General features: G+C 35.9%; 1 protein-coding gene across 1 annotated transcript in view; it reads left to right on the top strand.

Annotated features, from left to right (window-relative positions):
* The window catches only part of TLK1 (tousled like kinase 1), a 151233-nt gene that overhangs the window by 82405 nt on the left and 45380 nt on the right, over positions 1-23448 (top strand). The window contains exons 4-10 of the mRNA XM_058549228.1: positions 3184-3259; positions 6031-6077; positions 7755-7850; positions 9381-9470; positions 10467-10559; positions 21904-22014; positions 22126-22262. Coding sequence (XP_058405211.1) covers positions 3184-3259; positions 6031-6077; positions 7755-7850; positions 9381-9470; positions 10467-10559; positions 21904-22014; positions 22126-22262 — 650 coding nt within the window. The remainder of the gene's footprint in view (positions 1-3183; positions 3260-6030; positions 6078-7754; positions 7851-9380; positions 9471-10466; positions 10560-21903; positions 22015-22125; positions 22263-23448) is intronic.

Genomic DNA, 23448 nt, shown 5'->3' with positions numbered 1-23448 from the left:
AAGTATGTTTCTCATTTAATCCCCACAATCCTCCTGTGCCTATATTATCCCATTTAAAATTGATGAGAAAATTGATTGAGAAAAGTAAGGAACGCGCTGAGAGTTATGGTGAGTAATGGACCTAGAGTTTGATTCTTAGTCTATGTTTCTTCAGAGACTGATGGTACTTGCTTTTCAGGAGCTTATGGTCCATTTGGGCTGCCAGAACAAACCCTAATATAATCCATGAGGTGAGAGTGAGGTCAAAGGTCAACACCAGGCAGTCATACCTAGGACATGGGTGGAAAAGATTAAGGTTCATGGGAAGGGACAAAATGGTGTGTTTATAATGGTTTTCTTTATAGGCTAATTTAGGTATATCTAGGTTTCCCTTTCTAATCTTTTACTTTATTCAACTTTTCAGTTTTTTATTACCTATTTCCAACTTCTTACTCTACGTTAGTCATACAGTCTTAAAATTAATTTTGTTCCTGTCATCCTTTTGTTTTTCCTCCTTCCTCAGATTCTTCTCTGGTTTAAAGGAGGTAAACCTATTGACGTTTTTGTTCTTTACTGTAATCATTATGCATTTGAGTTTTGTTGTTGTTGTTTTAAACAGAATGACATTTTCCCCTAAAGGAGTGTCCCACTTGTCCATTCCAGAAAAGTTTAAATTTAGGGAAATTTTGCCTCAGAGGAAAAAAGTTTTTTGCTAAGTAATCTATATGTCTTTAAAAAAAAAAAAAAAAAACCTTAAACATCTTGGAAGTATATACCCAGTGAAGTATTTAATTAATATTATCCCAAATAAATTTGAGGAGTTCTGTATCTACTGTATCTTTTCATCCCATCCTCTTTTTGGAGATAGCCAGTGAACGTTAGCATTTGGTTCTTAGAATGTTGAAATTTTGATTCTTAGCTTTATTTAGAATAAATGTAACTTTGTTCACCCTTGTTGAACCACTCCATTATCCCCTCCATTTAGAATGTAGCCTCTCAATCTTCACTGATCCAGTGTTCCTTGGAATATATTTTAGAAACTGATACAGAACCATTTATAACATTATATTTTCTTTAGTTTCCTAGATAGAAAATGTTTCCAGTATAACTTTCAGAATTGCATTATTTTGTGTGATTTTTTTTTGTTTATTCAAAAGTAGCTAGTCATGATTTAAGATGGAATTCATCTGTGATCCTGCCATGCTTAAAAATTAGTATAACATTAAACTGTTCTGAAAAACTATATTTTCTTAATCTTAAATTATATTTTTTTACGTAGATTAAGTTGAAAAGGATATGAATAAATTATTATTTGGGAATCCTCTTGTTTTAAGGTAGATTCTAGGGTTCTTTATAAAAATGTTAACTTAGAACTTTTAATTTGGTGGTATTTTTATTCCAAGGAAAATAGAAGAGTGGTTATTGTCTAAGTTTGAGTTTGGTAATTTTGACAATGAAACTAAACTAATGAACTGTTTATCCTGAATTGCTGGTACGTCATTAGTCTACCTCCTGAATGCCAATTAGGGTGTATTTTTTTGAGATCTCTGGTTTGTGATGTGAAAATGTATAGGGAATTTATTTGACATACTGAATTTTATTTATGAATTTAATAAAATTTTCAAATATTTTTATGTAGTTGATTCATTCAGTTATTTCTTGATGTAGGGCATATGGCATGTCACATAGAGAAGAAAAGAGCATTTAGACCTTGGAAATAAACAGAATTGAATTTGATTTGAATTATAGTTACCTTGACTAATTTATTTAATATTCATGTATATATCAAGTAATAACCATATGCTAGGCATGGGGGTGGGGGGGTGAGCTGAGGAGAACATATAACTTCTGTTTTTAAAGAATTTAGGGACTAAGTAGCATTCACTTCATCCTCTCTGAATCTGTTGTCTTGTTGGCAAAATGGAGGTAAGAGAACTTAAAATCCCCAAGATAATACTTAGAGGAACCATAGATGCTCAGTATGAGTTAGGTTATGTATTGTCATTCATACTGTTTACTCAGAGACATCAGAATATGGATTAAGTCCCTTCCTTGTTTGGGGACTACGTTGCCTTTAGAGATTTATTTTCAGTTGCCTTGATGTTTCATTCATTCAGATATTCTTTGTTCTGGCACCAGACGTACTTGCCAAGTTTCTAGAATTTGAAGGCCCTGTGCCATTGCCTTGTGCTTTTTTTGCTCCTGGTTTTAATTTTTCACTAAGCACAACAACAGTTTGTCAGGCTCCACGAAAATTACTTCTTAATTTAGCCTGATGAAAATACTTGCTATCGGTTTAAAAGAGCAAACCTGTAATTTGAGAATAAGCCATCATGTAGGGCAGGGGTCTGCAAACTTTTTCTGTAAAGGGCCAGGTATTCTGGCTTTGTGGGCCATATGGTCTCTGTTGGAACTACTCAACTCTGCTGTTGTAGTGTGAAAGCAACCATAGACAATACATAAATGAATGAACGTGGCTGTGTTCCAATAAAACTTTATTTATGGACACTGAAATTTGAATTTCTTATAATTTTCATATCACAAAATATTCTCGTTTTGATTTTTAAAATTTTCAATCATTTAAAAATGTAAAAGTCATGCTTAGATTATGGGCCCTACAAAAACAGGTGGCCAGTCAGATTTGGCCAGCCAGGCTGTGGTTTGCTGACCCCTGATCTAGGGCATGATCTATGAGTTTGCTATAATTGTTGTTGTATTATAATTGTTAGGCCATTAGGTGAATGGTCCTTTTTAGTAGGAATTGTATATGTCAGTGTTTGTGTTCTGCTCTATTTTTCTCATCCACGTTTACTTTTATAGACTAAAAATGTATGAATAATAGAAAACTAATAGGAAAAACAGAAGGTATTTTGTTTTTTTGCCATTTCCAGTTAAGAATTTGAAGGGCATCTTTTAAAGGCTAATTACTCTCAGATTTTTCATCCGTTTCAAGTCAGGTTCTCTAAATGTGAATTTCAAGTAATGTGTACAAGGTCTTCTGTGCTTCAAATTTTTAAAATTTAAACAATAGGAAATTTTATCTTTTAAATAATTTCTATGTAAGTAACTACACATTTATATAACTTGAGCACTATTGAACGAAACAGTTTTTTACTTTGAAAATAAAAATGATTTTTATATTGACTGTAATAATTTTGCATGTTAAAACTGTAATTTAAAATTCTGCTAACTTGCTTTCTGTAGACACCGGAGAAGAAACAATCGGAATCATCCAGAGGAAGAAAGAGAAAAGCAGAAAACCAGAATGAAAGTAGTCAGGGTAAGTAAAGCAGAATCTTCCTTCAGAGTCAAATAGGCATTTACAATTAATTATTCTGATTCAGTTAATACTTTAATTGTAAAATAAGTAATTTTGTGTTTTTGTGATTTCTATAGCTATTATGTAATTGCTGCATTAATGATAGTTTAGGAATGTACTTTGCATAAGAAATAATAATAATAGGAAATTGGAATCTTTTGGTACCACGGGTAGATAGTGTATAGTTACTGTTGTTAGGCTTTTTCACATTTCCCTTATTTTTTTTTATTCGAGAATTAGAAAGACAAGTGTCACGTCCAAACCTGGCAAGCACTACCTTATCACCTTTCTTTTTTCTCTCTATATGAATTATGGTATTGAAATGGCTTCTTATTTTTGAACAAGAACTTTAAATCTTAAAACAAGTACCCAAACTCATTCACTTCTTTCATTTAAAAAAAAAAAGACTGTAAAAATGATTGAGAGACTTCAGTAATGCACCATCATTTTCTTTCTATCTGTTCTTCATCCTTCTTGCATACCTACCTTTTGTAATATGAGCTAAGAAAACTAATTTTATTAGACTACAAAACTTCTTGTAATGGACAACTAAATAGTATTGTCATTTAATTTGGCCATTCAAAATTAAATACAATAATTTGGGCTCTTAAATCATATATAATGATGATTTTATACATATATTACATGTTTTGGAGCCATTCTTTAGCCATAAGATCTAGGGCCATGAACCCATGCCTTACTAGTAGTTACATGTGGCACTGTCATCAAGGAATATGTTTGCAGCAACTGCCTTTGTGGAAGGAAGGAGTTAAGTCACTCTAATACCTCGCTCTAACTCTGTGATACTTTGTATCTCAATCTGCCTCAAACTCCTTTTGGGTCTTAGTGTAGTTCCCCCAAGTTGTGGTTAGTGGACTTGGAGCTTTATTTACCGTAAAGATATATTAGTTAGGATAGTTTTAACTTTAGATTTAAAAACTCATTTAAAAGCAGGTCCCAAAATAGGGTGGGGCTTGTGGGTTGGTTGATCCAACCTGTGTCTTTAAGAACCCACGTTTTTTAATTTGTGGTCTACCATCCACAGAATTGTCTGATTTTCTTATGGTTTTGGGATGATTGCCAGTTTTAATAGGATCTACTTGCTTCAGCTTCCCCCTTGGTATTTGCTTTAGGGAGAGGCTGGCTTTCTCTGTGGTTTTTTTTTTTTTTTTTTCCTCCCTTTTCTTTGAAGTAAGCTTCTTCAAGTCCAGAGCAAACCTCTCCTGTCACCTTATTGGGTCTTGTGTCCATTTCAAAACCAGTTATGTCCAACAGAGGTATTATTGCCCTTAAAAAATCAGGCCCATCTCTGCAATAGAAAATGGGGTAGAGTTCCCCTTAGAATATAGGCTTTGTGGGGAAGGGATAATAACTAAACAAAATTGGATTTCTGATCAGAAGGAGGGAAGGGGAACTAGAAAGGGAGGCCAGATAGGAGTCAGCTTCCCCTAAGTTACGTGTGCTATGTAGAGGGGGAATGTTAATAGAACAAAATTTGGGTTCAATTAGGGAAAAAGAATTGGGGAAATAGCTTCTCGGTAGGCAACCAAAAATGTCTCTGTCTTCATTAAAAGATAGCACCTCTTCAGAATCTGCAGGAAAGTTGTCCAGGGAAATTTCTTTGGTGTAAAACCTTTACAGTCATCTCTGACCTCTAAATAAATCTGTACAAAATTCTTGTTCAGAGTTTCTAGGTAGCATTTATAGTCCTGAGTACTTACTTAGTTTTTTTAAAAAAATCCTCCTACCTTGTTTTCCAAGAAGGGATTTAAGGTTGTTGAACTTTTAAATGTATTGTTTATCTCAGTAATGCCTGGCACATAGTAACCACTTAAGAAATATTTGTTGAATAAAATGAACGAATGAATGAATATGTCAGTATTGAATTGATAAATGTTTATGTTTAGATTTTCCAAAGCTTTTGACTCTATGGTATGGTTAGTTTTTTCTTTTGTAACTTGAAGAAATCATGTATTCTATATAGTTCCAATGAAGGATGGATGCTTCCCATCCAAAAATGTATCTCTAAACACATATTTCTTAGCAGCTTATAAAAAGTGATGGAGTCCATTTTAGAGCAGAACTTTTAATTAAAGAACTATGATCTGTAATGATTTGGACCACTTTATCAATAGGGTTGTATAAGAACAATATTTAAAATCTAGTTTATTAAAAAACATCCTATTAATTTGGAAATACTGTTTAGAAAATCAAAATATTTTACAAAATAGCATTCAGATTAAAATGTATTATTGTCAGTTTGTTATGGTTTGTGTTAACCAAAGCTTTATTATTATTATTTATGGGTATGAATTGGTTGTCATTTATGCAACTGCCACTTGTCTTTTGTTTTTTTATTCATTGATTTGCTTTTTTTTAAATTAGTAGCCAGTAAGCAATATGAACAATGTGGTTTTAAAAACAGAAGGTCCTTTAATGTCATTTACTTACCTGTTCTCCAGTAATTGGGACTTTTAAAAATTGACATGGTTCTATTGAAATGTCATTTGATTTTTGGATTTCTGAAATTGGCATCTGACCCTCTGAGGACTTTTAATATTCTTTTGATGCCTATCACTACCCAACTAAAATATCATGTTCTTTTTATTAAATGGATGATTTTTATGTGTATTAGGGAAATAAATGTTGGCATATTATCTTTCTGATATAGTATATGATAGATAGTCATGACTGACTTGAAATCTATAAAATTTTTCACTTTTATATTTTAGGAAAAAGTATTGGGGGACGTGGCCACAAAATTAGCGACTATTTTGAGGTAAGTTCATTGAGAAATATCTCCAGTTCTTAATATAATTCTGCTATTGGCTGAAATAATTTCTTTGAAGCACAAGGGCAACTTTTGATTATCTACTTGATTAGAGCAGAGCTTCAGTACTATGTGATGTCCTGTCTGCCTAGGAACATTAAAATTTACTTTTACATCAGTATGTTATATCATAATTTTCAAAGTATTTTCTCACATATTTGCTTATAACGACCCAGGAGATAGGCAAAGTAGGTATTACTATTCTTGTTTTACAGATGAGGAAATTGAGGACCGGAGATGTCAAGTAGCCTACCTAAGGGCAAATTCTAAATGGAAGAGCAAAGAGTAGAACTTACAGTCCAGCAGCGTCTAGTTCAGAATTATTTCTACCATCAGTACAGGCTTGATGGCACCAGAGCAACATTTGAGCCCTGTGGATGGAAGTTAAATAATGATAGAGATGTGAATCTAAGAGTCCCTGAAAATAATAGACAGTGGTAAATTTAGATTCTTGCCCAGTCTGGAATGTTTCCTTGCTCTTACACAGAAACACTTTTGACTACCAGTTTTACATTACAAAACATTAATATGTTTATTAAAACAACAAACATGATTTACTACAGCTGAAAAATATTTATATTTACTTGAGAGAGAGTGCAGAATTTGTTGATTAGGAGAAGAGCTTCATGTAAAAAATATTTTTTTACTCTCCATTGTTTTTCTTTCTTGGGTTTACAGAATCTAAGGTAAAACTGTTGCTGACCACAAAATACCTCATGCTCTTTAGTTGAGGTCAGTCCCTCATTGTTAGTATCATTAAGAATCTTTGCCAAAGGTAGGATAAATTCGCATAAACAAATCTCAAGTCCCTTGAATGCCTACTATGTGCGGGGTGGGGAGTTATGCTAGGCACTATAGGTAAAAAAAAAAAAAAGTCCCTAGGTTGCAGGAAGTTGAACACAATAGGAAGTTCCCATCTCTGCTGTTCATGCCTAATACCCTGAGAGGAAGCCAGTAGCAGAAATTGTTTTCTACTCCCATTCTTGGTACAGAAACATGAGAAATGAGAGTGGTAGCTGTGGAACAGCTCAGGTTACTTCTTTTCATATGCGTGCACTGTATACATGTTATGCATGTAAGAAAGGATCGATATTTATTAGATTTTGTGCTGTTAAAGGGAAGGGAGTTGTTCTATATATAATTCTTTTATATAGTGCTATGAACATTTACATATTTAACGGATCTTGAGAATGGTGATTCTGTTTTAAGTTGGTTGATTATGTTCACTAACATCTACGTGTAAACATGTTCAAGTTTTTTGGGATTAGGGATCATGTTGGTTCTACAGACGTTTATAAGGGAACTGCGCTGAAATTTGAAGGAAAAATAAGATATGTTCATTGCTTTGGGGGAATTTATTTGTCTTTGAGTCTGCTACAATAACAAATTATATTCAGAATGTTCAAGAAATAAAGGTCTTTACAAGACATAGTCTTGTCACGTTCTTGTGATCAGTATTCTCTTCAGGACTTGGCTGTAACTGACCTTAGTTTTGCTTTTTTTTGACCCATTTACTGGATTTAATTTAAAATAAGATATATTTAAGTGAATTCTTAATGCCATGTTTAAAATAACATTTATCTAAACCTGTTTTAATACATAGGGATGTTTCCTTCTTTTTCTCAGTACCAAGGTGGGAATGGCTCAAGTCCAGTGAGAGGCATACCTCCTGCAATCCGTTCTCCTCAGAATTCACATTCACATTCCACTCCTTCCTCATCTGTGAGTTTTTACATGCATAGTCTTATGTCTAGGAGATTATGTATACTAAATAACTTTTATAAGTTGTTGTCTTTATTGAGAACTTCTATAAATATTAGTGTTTATCTTTTTAAAAAAATCTTCCCATGAGTTGAGTTGAGTCCTTTTTAATGATCTGATGCTATTAGAACTTTATTTCTGAAAGTGAGATTCTTTAAGATTTCCTGAATTAATATCCAAGAAGTAATGTTTCTGTAAAAGAATGTTGTTGAACCTGTGGGACTAAAATGAATCCTCTTGTATCAGTTCACATTCAGTTACTAATTTCTAATTTCTAACTTTCTTATCAAGTAAGTTTCTTAACCACTAAAATGACAGCCTAATTCCTTTCTGGGAATCCTTAAGAAAAAGGTAGGCAGCCATCAGCCTTGGATCATTTAGTTCAGCATGGGGGAAGGATCTTGGACCTAAAAATTATCTTATAACTTTTTGGTTTGTTTCTGACATTTTAAGATCTAGTTCTTTTATGTGCATTGTTTTGCATATTGGATTTCATTTTTTTCTTACTTTCATTGTGTGGAAGTTCAGTGTCTAACCAGAAAAACAAACTGGCTTTCAGTAATTTAAAGATGAATTAAAGATTTTTAAAAATCAGAGTATTTCTTATTTATTCAAGTACGCTGTTTTTACTTCCAGTGTCACCTTCTAGTCCTGGTCTGTAGACATATACACATATACTTAGTTGTGTCTCCTCATTTTGTACCTTGGGGCACATCATATTGCCATGTATGAAGTAAAGCGTAAGACTCAACAATAACTTTACGAGTTGTGGTGATAGCATTGATATAGTGATGTAATCTGCTCATTTCAATGAGTATGTTTTAAAACTAGTGACTAGATAAACCATGAAACTCATCTGCAAATTTATATTATACTACATATGGGCATGCATTATTGTCTGTAGTAGTAAGAGTTCTAGAATAAGATCTTTTCAGTTTTGCTTTTTGAACCATCATAATCTGTTTTTAATATTTTTGTTTTAAAATAATGTATTTGGCCTTGTTTTATTTAACAGATTGAAAGTGTTAAAATTTCGTTTATGGCACTAGAATGTAAACTCCTTGAGGGCAGGGAATAAATGGTTCTCTCTCTCACTGGGCCTTATGGAAGGGAGATAACTCCGTGAGTACTTGTTGAATAAATGGTGGTTAGAAGTTTTAAAAAGTCAGTTATGGGGGGGCCCAACCCATGGCATAGTGGTTAAAGTTCGTCACACTCTGCTTCGGCAGCCTGGGTTCACAGGTCCAGATCCCAGGCACGGACCTACACCACTCATCAGCCATGCCCTGGTGGCGACCCACATACAAAATAGAGGAAGATGGGCAGCAGATGTTAGCTCAGGGCAAATCTTTCTCAGCAAAGAAAAAAAAATCAATTATGTTTTAATTCAGTTATTATCCTGATAAAAGCTTAAGAAATGTTAAGAAGTTGTTGCTCAGCAGAAGCCTATTTCTTTTCTTGCTAATGTAAAAATTTTAATATTTTTTTAAGGTTCGACCGAATAGCCCTTCTCCTACTGCATTAGCTTTTGGGGACCACCCTATTGTACAACCAAAGCAGTTATCCTTTAAAGTTACTCAGGTAAATTGTAATTAAAATTTTTTCATATGACTTCTAGGAAACCAGTGACCAACTTTGTACAAACAACTAAGAAGTCTTCTCTTTGTTTTAGACAGTCATAAAATAAAATCATGTATCAAGAAAACTAATTACTAAACAAAAAAACAATTTCTAGTTGGTGAGAAATTGAAACAGCCATTTTACTGTCAGCTTATCTTTTGTTACACACTGGTTAAATATATGGATGTTGTAAGCAAGTTAAATAAACAGAACAACCATAACATGTCAATTCTGTTTACTAGTTTTTTTTGAACTTAACATCCAAGTATGTATAATCGATGTCTTCAGGAAGCAGTTATAAGTGGACATTAAGGCATTTCATTTTGGGTGTCTTTGTATATATATTCATATATGCTACACACTTATAAAAATCATTTGAAAATTTAATTAATCAGATACCTTTTACACTTACTTAGTTTTATGAATTTTGAGTGCTTTTTCCTTTTAACTTTTTACATGTGACAGTTTTTGGATGACACTGTCTCAGACCAGGGATTGGGAGCGTAGATATTTTTGCTTGGCCATCTCACTTGCCCGATTTATTGCCATTAGACTTTTCCTGTCAGGTCATGTCCAGACTGTTGGACACGCACCAAAACTTCTTTGTTTGGATGATCTTTAGGGTAGGATTACAAGTACATTGCTTTCAGTCGGTGAATATTGGCCATGTTCAAAAATCAGCTCAACTTGATAGCACAAAGCAGTGGTTATATTGAATTTTAATGAAGAGTATATATTAATATCCTAAAAATTTAAATAATTAACCTTTTAAATATTTCTTTTCAAGTTTGTAGCACTTAAACTTCTGAAGATATTAAAACTTAAAACTGCACTAAGACATACACACACAATCTCAAATATTTTCTTTGCTTTTTAGAATTAGAGTAAAATCTAATTTTATGTTTGCATGCAATGATATATATAATCGAGATAATAAAAGAACTTTTTTTTATTTAGACTGATCTTACAATGCTGAAATTAGCAGCATTAGAAAGTAATAAAAACCAGGACCTGGAAAAGAAGGAAGGTCGTATAGATGACTTGCTCAGGGTAAGTAATAAGTCATGGAGAGAAAAAAATTGAGTAAATTATTTGGCAATAGTAAAACTGGTGAGAAAACACTTAGCATTGTAAAAAATTTTATAGCTGGAGAAAAATAAGCTTTTTCTGGTAGTGTAAGTACCTGATTGGAAATATCAACTTCAAAGTGAAAATTATTTTGTAATGGGCTGGCCCTGTGGTGTTGTGGTTAAATTCGGTGCATTCCGCTTCAGTGGCCCAAGTTCGTGGGTTTGGATACCAGGCACAGACCTACACCATTGATCAGCCACGCTGTGGTGGTGACATGTAAAGTAGAGGAAGATTGGCAACAGATGTTAGCTCAGGGCTAATCTTCCTCAAGCAAAAAACGAGGAAGATTGGCAACAGATGTTAGCTCAGGGCTAATCTTCCTCAGGAAAAAAAAAACTTTTATTAGCTCTTCAAATGTGAATTGAAAAACAGTTGGAGAAATAGAAGGCAACTTATAAAATTTATTTGATCAACTATCATAAGACAGATACCCATTTCTTGTTAAAGTTAATTCATGTTGTTATAAACCTGACATTTGATATTATACAAGATGAAGTAACTGCTGTGATCCTGTGAGATTTTTAATGGAAACTTTATAAGAAGACACCTCAGAAAGTACTTACAATGTGAGTAAGGTATGAAGCAGTGGTTTTCACCCCTTGCTCATTAGAATCACCATATGGAAAAGGTGGGAGGCACTTTATAAAAGTACTGATGCCTAAACTCAAGCCTGAGGGGTTCTGGTTAAAGTGATGTGAGATAGGGCTTGGGCAGTGGTAGTTCTAAAAGCTCCTCCAGATAATTCTAATTTAAGCCAGCATTGAGAACCGTTGGTATAGAAACTAAATAAAACCAACATCTGTGAGCTTACTGTAATTAACAATACCCTTAAACATCCAGTGTGCCTTTGCTGATCCCATCCCATTCACTCTCGCACATCCCTTTACCATTAAACACTGTTTCTAAGTTTTGGATTTATTATGCCTTTTTGTTTCTTTATGGTTTTATTACATATGTCTATACATTCTTAAGAGCATGTTATTTCAGTTTGTTTTTGAACTTTTTATACGCAGAATTACGCTCTATGTACCCTTTTGCCCTGCTTGTTTTCACTAAACGTTATATGTGGGATTGTCATGTAGTTTGCTCATTTCACTGCTTTATAGTAAGGCATTATATGAATATACTGTAATTTATCTTTTCTGCTCTTGGTGGACATTTTGTTTCTACTTTTTGCTAATAGGAACAATTCTGCTAAGAACATTCTTATACCTGTCTTTTAGGGCAAATGTGGAAGAATTTCTCTATGGTTTATGCTTAGGAGAGACATGGCTAGAGTACAGGGCATGCACATCAACTTTACTCTATACTGCCGAATTTTTCCCAAAGTGGTCGGATCAGTTGACACTTCCGCTAGCAATGGGCAAGGAATAATCTTGTTGCTCATTATCCTTGCCAAGGCTTGTTATAATCAGATTTAATTTTTTTTTGGCCGATTTAATGGATGTAACAAAATATCTTTTATTATGCATTTCCTATTTATCTTTTAAGCATCTTTTAAAATATTTACTAACCATTTGTGTTTCTTTTGTGAAATAACTGATCATGTTTTTTGCTCATTTTTCTTAGTTGGTTGCTGTCTTGTTTTAATTGATATCAGTTTTTTAATTGATATCTTGTTTTAATTGATATCATATATGCTGATTTTTCTCTCAGTGTGTGAATTAATTGTTTTTTCATTTTTTCATCCTCTCTTTTGATGATTAGATGCATTTAAAAATTTTCATGTATTAAATATATCTTTTTGTTTATAGTTTGTGTTGTTTGTACCAAATTATTATCAGAGGTATACCAAAAGAATTCATTCTTTTTATCCCTAAGATCATACAGCTGTTCTTCTATATTCTCTTAAAAGTTTTATAGTCTGGGGCCAGCCTGGTGGCATAGTGGTTAAGTTCGCAAGCTCTGCTTTGGCGGCCCAGGGTTCGTGGGTTTGGATCTTGTGCGTGGACCTACACACCACTCATTAAGCCGTGCTGTGGCGGCATCCTACCTACCAAATGGGGGAAGATTGGCCCAGATGTTAGCTCAGTCACAATCTTCCTCAAGAAAAAAGAGGGAGATTGACAACAGATGTTAGCTCAGGGCCAATCTTCCTCACCAAAAAAAAATTTTTTTTTCCAGAAGTTTCATAGTCTGGTTTTTCAATATAAGTTGTTAATTTTACTGCAACTAGTTTTGGGGTATGGTGTAAAGTAGGGTTCCATTTTAATTTCTTTCTATATAGATAACCAGTTGTCCAGGCGATTTAATTAACAGTCCACTCTTTACTGCCAGCTCCATCATATATTCTTTTTTCATATACAGGTGGATCTATTTCTGTGTTCTCTGCTATGTTCCATGTTCTATTTGTGTGTTCCTATACTGGTACCACACTATCTTTTTATCATTTAGCAGTTGTTGTTAGCTGTTAGTAACAGAAAACATAAACAACTGTACTTTAAATGAGATACAATATTATTTTTTGGGAGAAGAACAAAAGTGGGCAGCCCAGGTATGATGGCTCCACAGTGTCGTATGGGATCTTGACTCTTTCAGTTTTTCTGCTTCTTCATCTTTAGTGCATGGCTTCCATCTTGAAGGTCATATCAAGGTACAAGATATTTAGTAGAGTCACAATTATAATATCTGTATTCTTAAAGCAGAAAACAGGAAGAGAAAGGGAATAACAAAAAATGCAACAATTCTTTGTGCAGCCTTCTTGGATATTCCCTTGAACAACTTCTGCTTACTTCTCGTTGACCATCCTTAGCTGCAAGGGAAGCTGGGAAGTGTGGTCTTTTAGCTAGGCACATATCAATCCAGAATAAAATGTTTGTTTTCCATTATTAAGGAAGAAGGAGAAAATAGATGTGGATGATCATAATTACTGTAGCTTTATATTAAATCTTGATATGTAGTTGAACAAATATCCTTTTCTTTTTGGCCATTTTTCGCCATTTGCAGTCTTAGAAAAATGTTAGAATCAGTTTTTCAAGTTACATACACATGCCCAATTGGAGTTTGAATTGCACCTAATGAGTCTATTGGTGCTAAATTCCATTTATATTCTTCTGAAAGTGTCTTTATTTTAGTCTTTTCTTTTTTTTTTTTTATTTCTTAGCAATGGTGATTTTTATTTTGTTCTTATTCTTTAAAATGCCGTCCACATTCTAAAAATGTGTGCATGCGTTAATTTTTTAAGTTAGAAAAGAGAATTACGACAGCTCTGGGAAGTAGATTTCACCAGATGGATCTGGGTTAGGGTTTGGTTTTGCCAGAAACCGTGTGACCTTGGGCAGGTTACTTAGCCTGAACCTCAGCTTTCTCATCTGTAAAATGGGTTCACATATGTGAAGCACTATATTAGATACTGTTGTTTGTCTGCCTAGAATCTGTTCTCCCTTTTTCCTGATGTGGCGTCTTCTGCTTGCTTTGGAGAACTGCTCCTATCTCAGTCCATGTGGTTCTGATGGGAATCACAGTGGTGGATACGCAACCCAGACTCAGTCCCACCATCACAGTTTCTCTCCAGATTTTTCCAAGTTGGAGAGCAAGTTCATTCTCTTTTCCTTGGATCACAGGTTTTAAGACTGTGATGCGGGACCTTCTAGTGGCTTTCTTGCCTGTTACATGGAGAAAGCCTTTCTGCTTTTATTTGTTTTTTTTTTTTTAATTTTTTGTTTATTGCAGTAACATTGGTTTATAACATTGTATAAATTTCAGGTGTACATCATTATACTTCTATTTCTGCATAGATTACATCATGTTCACCACCCAAATACTAATTACAACCCATCACCACACACATGTGCCGAATTATCCCTTTCGCCCTCCTCCCTCCCCCCTTCCCCTCTGATAACCACCAATCCAATCTCTGTCTCTATGTGTTTGTTTATTGTTGTTATTATCTACTACTTAATGGGGGAAATCATACGGTATTTGACCTTCTCCCTCTGACTTATTTCACTTTGCGTAATACCCTCAGTGTCCATCCGTGTTGTCACAAATGGCTGGATTTCATCATTTCTTATGGCTGAGTGGTATTCCATTGTGTATATATACCACATCTTCTTTATCCATTCGTCCCTTGATGGGCACTTAGTTGCTTCCAAGTCTTGACTATTGTGAATAACGCTGCAGTGCACACAGGGGTGCATGTATCTTTAGGCATTGGTGTTTTCAAGTTCTTTGGATAAATACCCAGCAGTGGAATAGCTGGATCATATGGTAGTTCTATCCTTGATTTTTTGAGGAATCGCCATACTGTTTTCCATAGTGGCTGCACCAGTTTGCACTCCCACCAGCAGTGTATGAGAGTTTCCTTCTCTCCACATCCTCTCCAACACATGTTGTTTCCTGTCTTGTTAATTATAGCCATTCTGACGGGCGTGAGGTGATATCTCATTGTAGTTTTGATTTGCATTTCCCTGATAGTTAATGATTTTGAACATCTTTTCATGTGCTGTTGGCCATCTGTATATCTTCTTTGGAGAAATGTCTGTTCAGGTCTTTTGCCTATTTTTTCATTGGGTTCTTAGTTTTTTTGTTGTTGAGATGCATCAGTTCTTTGTATATTTTGGAGATTAAGCCCTTATCAGATATATGGTTTGCAAATATCTTCTCCCAATTGTTAGGTTGTCTTTTCGTTTTGTTGATGGTTTCCTTTGCTGTGCAGAAGCTTTTTAGTTTGATGTAGTCCCATTTGTTTATGTTTTCTATTGTTTCTCTTGCCCGGTCAGACATGGTGCTTGAAAATATGTTGCTAAGACCGATGTCTAAGAGTGTACTGCCTATGTTTTCTTCTAGAAGTTTCATAGTTTCAGGTCTTACATTCAAGTCTTTAATCCATTTGGAGTTAATTTTTGTGTATGGTGTAAGGTAAGGGTCTACTTTCATTTTTTTGCATGTGGCTGTCCAGTTTTCCCAACACCATTTGTTGAAGAGACTTTCTTTTCTCCATTGTATGTTCTTGGCTCCTTTGTTGAAGATTAGCTGTCCATAGATGTGTGGGTTTATTTCTGGGCTTTCGATTCTATTCCATTGATCTGTGTGTCTGTTTTTGTGCCAGTACCATGCTGTTTTGGTTACTATAGCTTTGTAGTGTATTTTGAAATCAGGGAGTGTGATACCTCCAGCTTTGTTCTTTTTTCTCAGGATTCCTTTAGGTATTCGGGGTCTTTTGTTGTTCCATATAAATTTTAGGATTCTTTGTTCTATTTCTGTGAAAAATGTTGTTGGAACTTTGATAGGGATTGCACTGAATCTATAGATGGCTTTAGGAAGTATGGACATCTTAACTATGTTAATTCTTCCAATCCAAGAGTACGGAATATCTTTCCATTTCTTTGTGTCTTCTTCAATTTCTTTCAGCAATGTTTTATAGTTTTCAGTGTACAGCTCTTTCACCTCTTTGGTTAAGTTTATTCCGAGGTATTTTGTTCTTTTTGTTGCAATTGTAAATGGGATGGTATTCTTAATTTCTCTTTCTGCTACTTCGTTGTTAGTGTATAGAAATGCAACTGATTTTTGTATGTTGATTTTGTATCCTGCAACTTTACCATATTTGTTTATTACTTCTAAAAGTTTTCTGGTGGATTCTTTAGGGTTTTCTATATATAAAATCAAGTCATCTGCAAATAGTGACAGTTTCACTTCTTCCTTTCCAATTTGGATCCCTTTTATTTCTCTCTCTTGCCTGATTGCTCTGGCTAGGACTTCCAGTACTATGTTAAATAGGAGTGGTGACAGTGGGCATCCTTGTCTGGTTCCTGTTCTTAGAGGGATAGCTTTCAGTTTTTCACCATTGAGGATGATATTAGCTGTGGGTTTCTCATATATGGCCTTTATTATGTTGAGGTACTTTCCTTCTATACCCATTTTATTCAGAGTTTTTATCATAAATGGATGCTGTATCTTGTTAAATGCTTTCTCTGCATCTATTGAGATGATCATGTGATTTTTATTCTTCATTTTATTAATGTGGTGTTACACGTAGATTGATTTGCGAATGTTGAACCATCCCTGCATACCTGGAATAAATCCCACTTGATCATGGTGTATAATCTTTTTAATGTATTGTTGTATGCTATTTCTTAGTATTTTGTTGAGGATTTTTGCATCGATGTTCATCAGTGATATTGGCCTGTAGTTTTCTTTTTTTTGTGCTGTCCTTGTCTGGTTTTGGTATCAGGGTAATGTCGGCTTCATAGAATGAGTTAGGGAGCTTCCACCCCTCCTCAATTTTTTGGAAGAGTTTGAGAAGGATAGGTATTAAGTCTTCTTTGAATGTTTGGTAGAATTCACCAGGGAAGCCATCTGGTCCTGGACTTTTATTTTTGGGTAGGTTATTGACTGCTGTTTCCATCTCCTTACTGGTGATTGGTCTATTCAAATTCTCTACTTCTTCTTGATCCAGTTTTGGAAGGTTGTATGATTCTAAGAATTTATCCATTTCTTCCAGATTGTCGAATTGGTTGGCATATAGCTTTTCATAGTATTCTCTTATAATCTTTTGTATTTCTGAGGTGTCTGTTGTAATTTCTCCTCTTTCATTTCTGATTTTACTTATTTGTGCCTTCTCTCTTTTTTTCTTGGTGAGTCTAGCTAAAGGTTTGTCAATTTTGTTGATCTTTTCAAAGAACCAGCTCTTGGTTTTATTAATTTTTTCTATTGTTTTTTTGGTCTCTATTTCATTTATTTCTGCTCTGATTTTTATTATTTCCCTTCTGCTACTGATTTTGGGCTTGGTTTCTTCTTCTTTTTCCAGTTCCTTTAGGTGCATTGTTAGATTATTTGAAATTTTTCTTGTTTGTTGAGATAGGCCTGTATTGCTATAAACTTCCCTCTTAGAACCGCTTTTGCTGTATCCCATAAATTCTGGCATGTCGTATTTTCATTTTCATTTGTCTCCAGGTATTTTTTGATTTCTTCTTTGATTTCTTCCTTGACCCAGTCGTTGTTCAGTAGCATTTTGTTTAATCTCCACGTATTTGTGGCTTTTCTGATTTTCTTTCTATAGTTGATTTCTAGTTTCATACCGTTGTGGTCAGAAAAGATGCTTGGTATTATTTCAATCTTCTTAAATTTATGTAGACTTGTTTTGTGGCCTAATATGTGATCAATGCTGGAGAATGTTCCATGTGCATTTGAAAAGAACGTGTATTCTTCACTTTTTGGATGGAATGCTCTGTATATATCCACTAGGTCCATCTGTTCTAGTGTATCATTTAAGGCCAATGTTTCCTTATTAATCTTCTGTTTGGATGATCTATCCGTTGGTGTAAGTGGAGTGTTAAAGTCCCCTACTATTATTGTGTTACTATTTATTTCTGTTTTTGTGTTTGTTAATAATTGCTTTATATATTTAGGTGCACCTACATTGGGTGCGTAGATATTTACAAGTGTTATGTCCTCTTGTTGGATTGTTCCCTTGATCATTATGTAATGCCCTTCTTTGTCTATTTTTACAGTTTTTGTTTTAAAGTCTATTTTGTCTGATATGAGTACTGCTACCCCAGCTTTCTTTTCATTGCCATTTGCGTGGAGTATCTTTTTCCATCCCTTCACTTTCAGTTTGTGAGTGTCTTTAGGTCTGAAGTGTGTCTCTTGTATGCAGCACATATATGGGTCTTGTTTTTTAATCATCAGCCACCCTATGCCTTTTAATTGGAGCATTTAGTCCATTGACATTTAAAGTAGCTATTGATAAGTATGTACTTACTGCCATTTTTTAACTTTTGTTTTTCTCAGTGTTTTAGTAGTCCTTCTCTGTTCCTTTCTTCTTTTATACAGAATTGATGGTCTCTTTAGTTTGACCTCTGTCTGAAAGCTCTACTCTTTAACTCCCCTCCTCCCTCATTTTATGTTTTTGATATCATATCTAACCTCTTTTTTGTGCATTTGTATCCATTACCCTCTTATCATGGAAATAGATAATTTTTCCTATTTGTGGTCTTCTCTTTTCCCCTTAAATCAGTCCCTTTAACATTTCTTGTAGCACTGGTTTCTTGGTGACAAACTCCTTTAGTTTTTGCTTGTCTTGGAAATTTTTGATCTCTCCTTCCATTTTGAATGATAACCTTGCTGGGTAGAGTATTCTTGGCTGTAAATTTTTTCCTTTTAGCACTTTAAATATATCATGCCATTCTCTTCTAGCCTGTAAGGTTTCTGCTGAGAAGTCAGCTGATAGCCTTATGGGGTTTCCTTTGTATGTAACTTGACTTTCTCTTGCGGCTTTTAGGATTCTCTCTTTATCTTTAATTCTGGACATTTTGATTATGATGTGTCTTGGTGTGGGCCTCTTTGGGTTTATCTTGTTTGGGGCTCTCTGTGCTTCCTGTACCTGGATGTCTGTTTCCTTCCTTAGGTTAGGGAAGTTTTCATCTATTATTTCTTGAAATAGAGTCTCTGCCCCTTTGTCTCGCTCTTCTCCTTCCGGGACACCTATAACAGGGATGTTAGTGCACTTGATGTTGTCCCAGAGGTCCCTTAGACTGTCCTCACTCTTTTTAATTCTTTTCTCTTTTACCTGTTCATCTTGGGTAATTTCTTCTAGTCTTTCGTCCAGCTCACAGATCCGTTCTTCTGTATTCTCTACTCTGCTTTTGAGTCCCTCTAATGAATTTTTCATTTCCAGTATTGTATTCTTCATTTCTGATTGGTTCTTTTTTATATCTTCCATTTCTTTGTTGACATTCTCACTGAGTTCATCTGTTCTTCTCCCCAGATCAGTGAGCATCCTTAACACTCTTTGTTTGAACTCTCTGTCGGGTAGGTTGCTCATTTCTGTTTCACTTAGTTCCTTTTCTGGGGTTTTGTCCTGTTCCCTTACTTGGAATGTATTCCTTTCTCTCCTCATTTTACCTCTTTCCCTGTGCTTGTGTCTACGTATTAGGTAGACCAGCTACGTCTCCTGCTCTTGGATAGGTGACCTTATGTAAGTGATGGCTTACGAGGCCTGCCGTGTGCTTCCCTCAGTTCTCAATGTTCCAGGGGTGACTCCTGTGTGGGCTAAGTGTGTCCTTCTGTTGTGGCCTGTTTGCTCTCCCTGTAGGCACCCAGGTTGGCCGAGTTATGCTCCTAGCCAGCTGTTGTAATGCTCAGCTGCTTGTAGTTGTTGTGGGCCTTTCAGTCTCTTTATCAGGTGTGGGGATCCCCAGCACAGTTGGCTGCAAGTTCTAATACCACATTTGTGTTGCAGTATTTCTTTTAAGTGAGTAGGCCCCCAGCATGGCAGGTTGTTAGGCTCAGGGCCTTACAATTGCTAAAAGCCTCCAGCCTTTATGTCTCCTGTCAGCTCTCTGAGGATTGCAGCTGGGTGGGGCTGGCCTCAGGCACGGGAGCACCCGATTGTTTCAGGCTTTGGAAGGTGGGGTAAACCCCCTATGTGGGTCTTTGAGAAGCACAAGTCTTCTGCAGCTGACAAGCCCTGCCGCCCACAGGTCCACACACAAAGTCAACACAGTCCTGCCCCGTGTGCGCGCCTCGACCTCCCGAAGCGGACCCAGTCTCTCCACGGCGGGAGCCCCACACACTCCATCACCACCCCACACTCTCCACCCGCTCCTTGTGCACGCCCTGCCCCACTGAAGTGGGCTCAGTTGCCAGGCTGCAGAGAATCCACTCACCAATCTTTGCAGGCCCACAAGTTGCCTGAGGGCTTGTTGTTGGGTGGGGCCAGTCTCCTAGGGTGGGCTGCCTGCCCTAGCTGAGCCGTATTAAATCGGTACTCTAGGGGGTGGGGCAGACCCGGGGCTAGCAGGCCCCAGGGAGAACTCCAATGGTGTCTGTGTCAGCATGCCCACACCATGCCACAACAATGGCCACCGCCACTGTCCCAGTCCCTGGAGAGGTCCCACCTCTCACCGAGATGCACACAGGGCCTATTAGGTGAGTCTCTTTTCACCAAAGCACTGTGCACCTTTCTTTTGGTGATTTTAGATTGCTTTCTAAAACGGTTGAGTTTGCGCATGGTCCCTTTAAGAACCGGTTTTAATTTCTTTGTGAACCAGCTTTTCTGGGGGTATTCCCTAATGTTTTAGTAGCAGGCAAAGTCAGATATTATGCCTCTTGTCTCGATTGTGCTGGGTCCACAAAATGCCCACAGCGGGGGTGTGCCCTGGCTCAGGGCCCCACGCCTCCAGGGAGGGCTGCGTACCTGTGGGCTGCTCCTGGGCGGCCGGAGGCGCTGCGGCTTGTGAAGGCGGCGTTTTTCCTTTCTGGAAGGGAGTTTCTGCCTCTTCTACCTCAGTTAGGATTGTCCGTTGTTGCAGGAGTTCCTCTTATCCAGTTTTCAGTTCTGTCTCAGGGGTAATTTTTCCACAAGTAGTTGTAAATTGGCTGTGTCCACGGGAGGATGTGAGTTCAGAGTCTGCCTATGCCGCCATCTTGACTTCTCTTCGTACTCTTTTCCTTAAAATACAATTTTATTAGGTATATAATTTTAGGTTGGCAGCTATCTTTTCTCCCAGCATTTTCAATTTATTATGCCACTGTCTTTTGGCTTCCCTCATGATTTGCCTACACCTATGGGTCTCAAAGTATCCCTAGACCAGAAGCATCAGCATTACTGGACAACTTATTAGAAATAAATCTTCGGACCCCACCCCAGACATACTGACTCAGAAACTCTGGGGGTGGGTCCTAGCAATCTGTGTTCCAACAGGCCTTCCAGGTTATTCTCTTGTCACTATACTAGACTAGTCAGACTCATCTACTGAGCCTAGAGAGAGACCCCTTCCCTGAGCATATGGCTGCCTACAGAGTCAACAAAATTATATGTTGCCAAGAAAGATGATGGGAATAGTCAGCTATTGGATAGGCATCTACAGTGTCATCCATAAGTTTAATGGAGAAAAAAATTTTTATTAGTTACAAAAGTTAGAAGAGAACTCACATTCATTTTTAAGCATTAGACACTTTTATATACTATATTTCAGTTATTTTTAACTGAGGTAGATGGCATTGCCCCTATTTTAGACATAAGAAAACTGAACTAAGGTTCAGATAACTTAATTTAGCCAAAGTTGTATACTTCAGAGTTTGGATTTGAACCCGTGTAGTATGGATATAAGTTCCGTGTACTTTCCACTACACAAGCAGCATTTTACAATATTATAGTATGGTAAGTATATGTTTAAAAAACTTTTTTTAGTATCATACTCAAATACTTAGTCTTGTTAATCCTTTCTCTTTATGCAATTTATTCAAAATGTTAAAAATATTCCTAAGTGTCTTATATACACAAATTTTAGACATTTTCTCTTTTCTACTTACGTTATAGGCTAATTGTGATCTCAGACGGCAAATAGATGAACAACAAAAATTACTTGAAAAATACAAAGAACGATTAAATAAGTGCATATCAATGAGCAAGAAACTGCTTATTGAAAAGGTTAGTTAAAAGTTCAGTAAATTTTTCCTTTACTTTCACTAGCCCCTTTTGCCTTGTATGCTTTTAAAATTTAAATGAATAAAATGAAATGGTGATTTTTCCTTTTTTCAGAGTACGCAAGAAAAACTGTCAAGCCGAGAGAAGAGTATGCAAGACAGATTACGCCTTGGGCACTTCACAACAGTTAGACATGGTGCTTCATTTACTGAACAATGGACAGATGGTTTTGCATTTCAGAATCTTGTAAAGTTAGTCATTCTTACATTTTAAAAAATTTAGTATTCCTTTGGATTTTCATTACCTTCAAAGATTATAGCTTTGGAATTGTGTTCTACATCTACTCGTTACTACCCTGAAATCATAGAATTTAGTACATTTGAAAGGAGCATAAAACAAGGGTATTACAGTTTTAGCTTTAACAGACTTCTTGATTAGTTAGCATTCATCTACACAGTATGATGTCTTATTCTAGTTATGACTTTCCAAAATATAAACTGACCTTCTAGCTTTATAGATGATTTGGGAACAAAATTGGTGAAAATTTAATTTTCATTGAAAGATTTATATCTGTGTCTATATATATCTTGGAATTTTTCTACTTAGTTTTTTTCCTATTCCCCAATCCTTACTTCAGTGTTAATATTCAGCCCTTGCCTGCTCTCTGTTCCTACAGAAAAGACAAGAACTTTTTCTCTTCTGCCTCAGTTACAATAACTCATAAATCAGTTGAACCGAATATGGGGCTTTAGCGTTTCTGAGGTAAACTTTAAAATAAAGAAATCATTGTTACCATATTTTCTTGAGTTCAGATAACACACTGTTTATGTGTTAAGGAGTCAGTACCTCTGCTGCTCCTTTTTTTGCTGGAAAATTTGTAAAATCTTGAAAAAGAGGAGTTGTGCCGGCATCTAATCTACATCGGCTTTCCCAGAGTCAGTCCAGTTAACTGGAAAATGGAGGCAGAGCTTTACTTCACACACTGTCACGTAAACATTGCTGTTTCAAACACTGGTTCCCAGGACATAACACAGAATGGCCTTCTCTCTGTCTCCGTTGATTTATTCAGCTTTTGTTCAACATGTCTGTGCTGGGTGTTAAGTACACCATAATGGAGGACAGTGTCCGTGTGATACTGGGGAGTTTGGGTTTTAATTCTGTGGATAGTGGGGAGCTGTTAAAGGTTTATATATAGTGTGTATGGTCAGAATTGAGTTTTAGAAGGATAACTCTGGTGGTAATGTGAGAATAATATTGGAAAGAAGATAAATTGTTGACAGTTCAGATGGAGGGGTGTCCAAATGAAAGGTAATTAGGCTTGAGCTAAAATATTGATGGTAAAAGTGGAGAGTAGGAGATACATTTGAGATAGTAACCATAAATTTTGAATGTTTTATGAGCAAGAACCTCTGCTACTAAACCCTGACCTACAGTTGT

This window comes from Diceros bicornis, chromosome 10 (genome assembly GCF_020826845.1).
Source record: "Diceros bicornis minor isolate mBicDic1 chromosome 10, mDicBic1.mat.cur, whole genome shotgun sequence".
Classification (NCBI taxonomy): domain Eukaryota; kingdom Metazoa; phylum Chordata; class Mammalia; order Perissodactyla; family Rhinocerotidae; genus Diceros; species Diceros bicornis.
The sequence above is the reverse complement of the archived record's forward strand: the minus strand, read 5'-3'. Positions and strand labels throughout refer to the sequence as shown.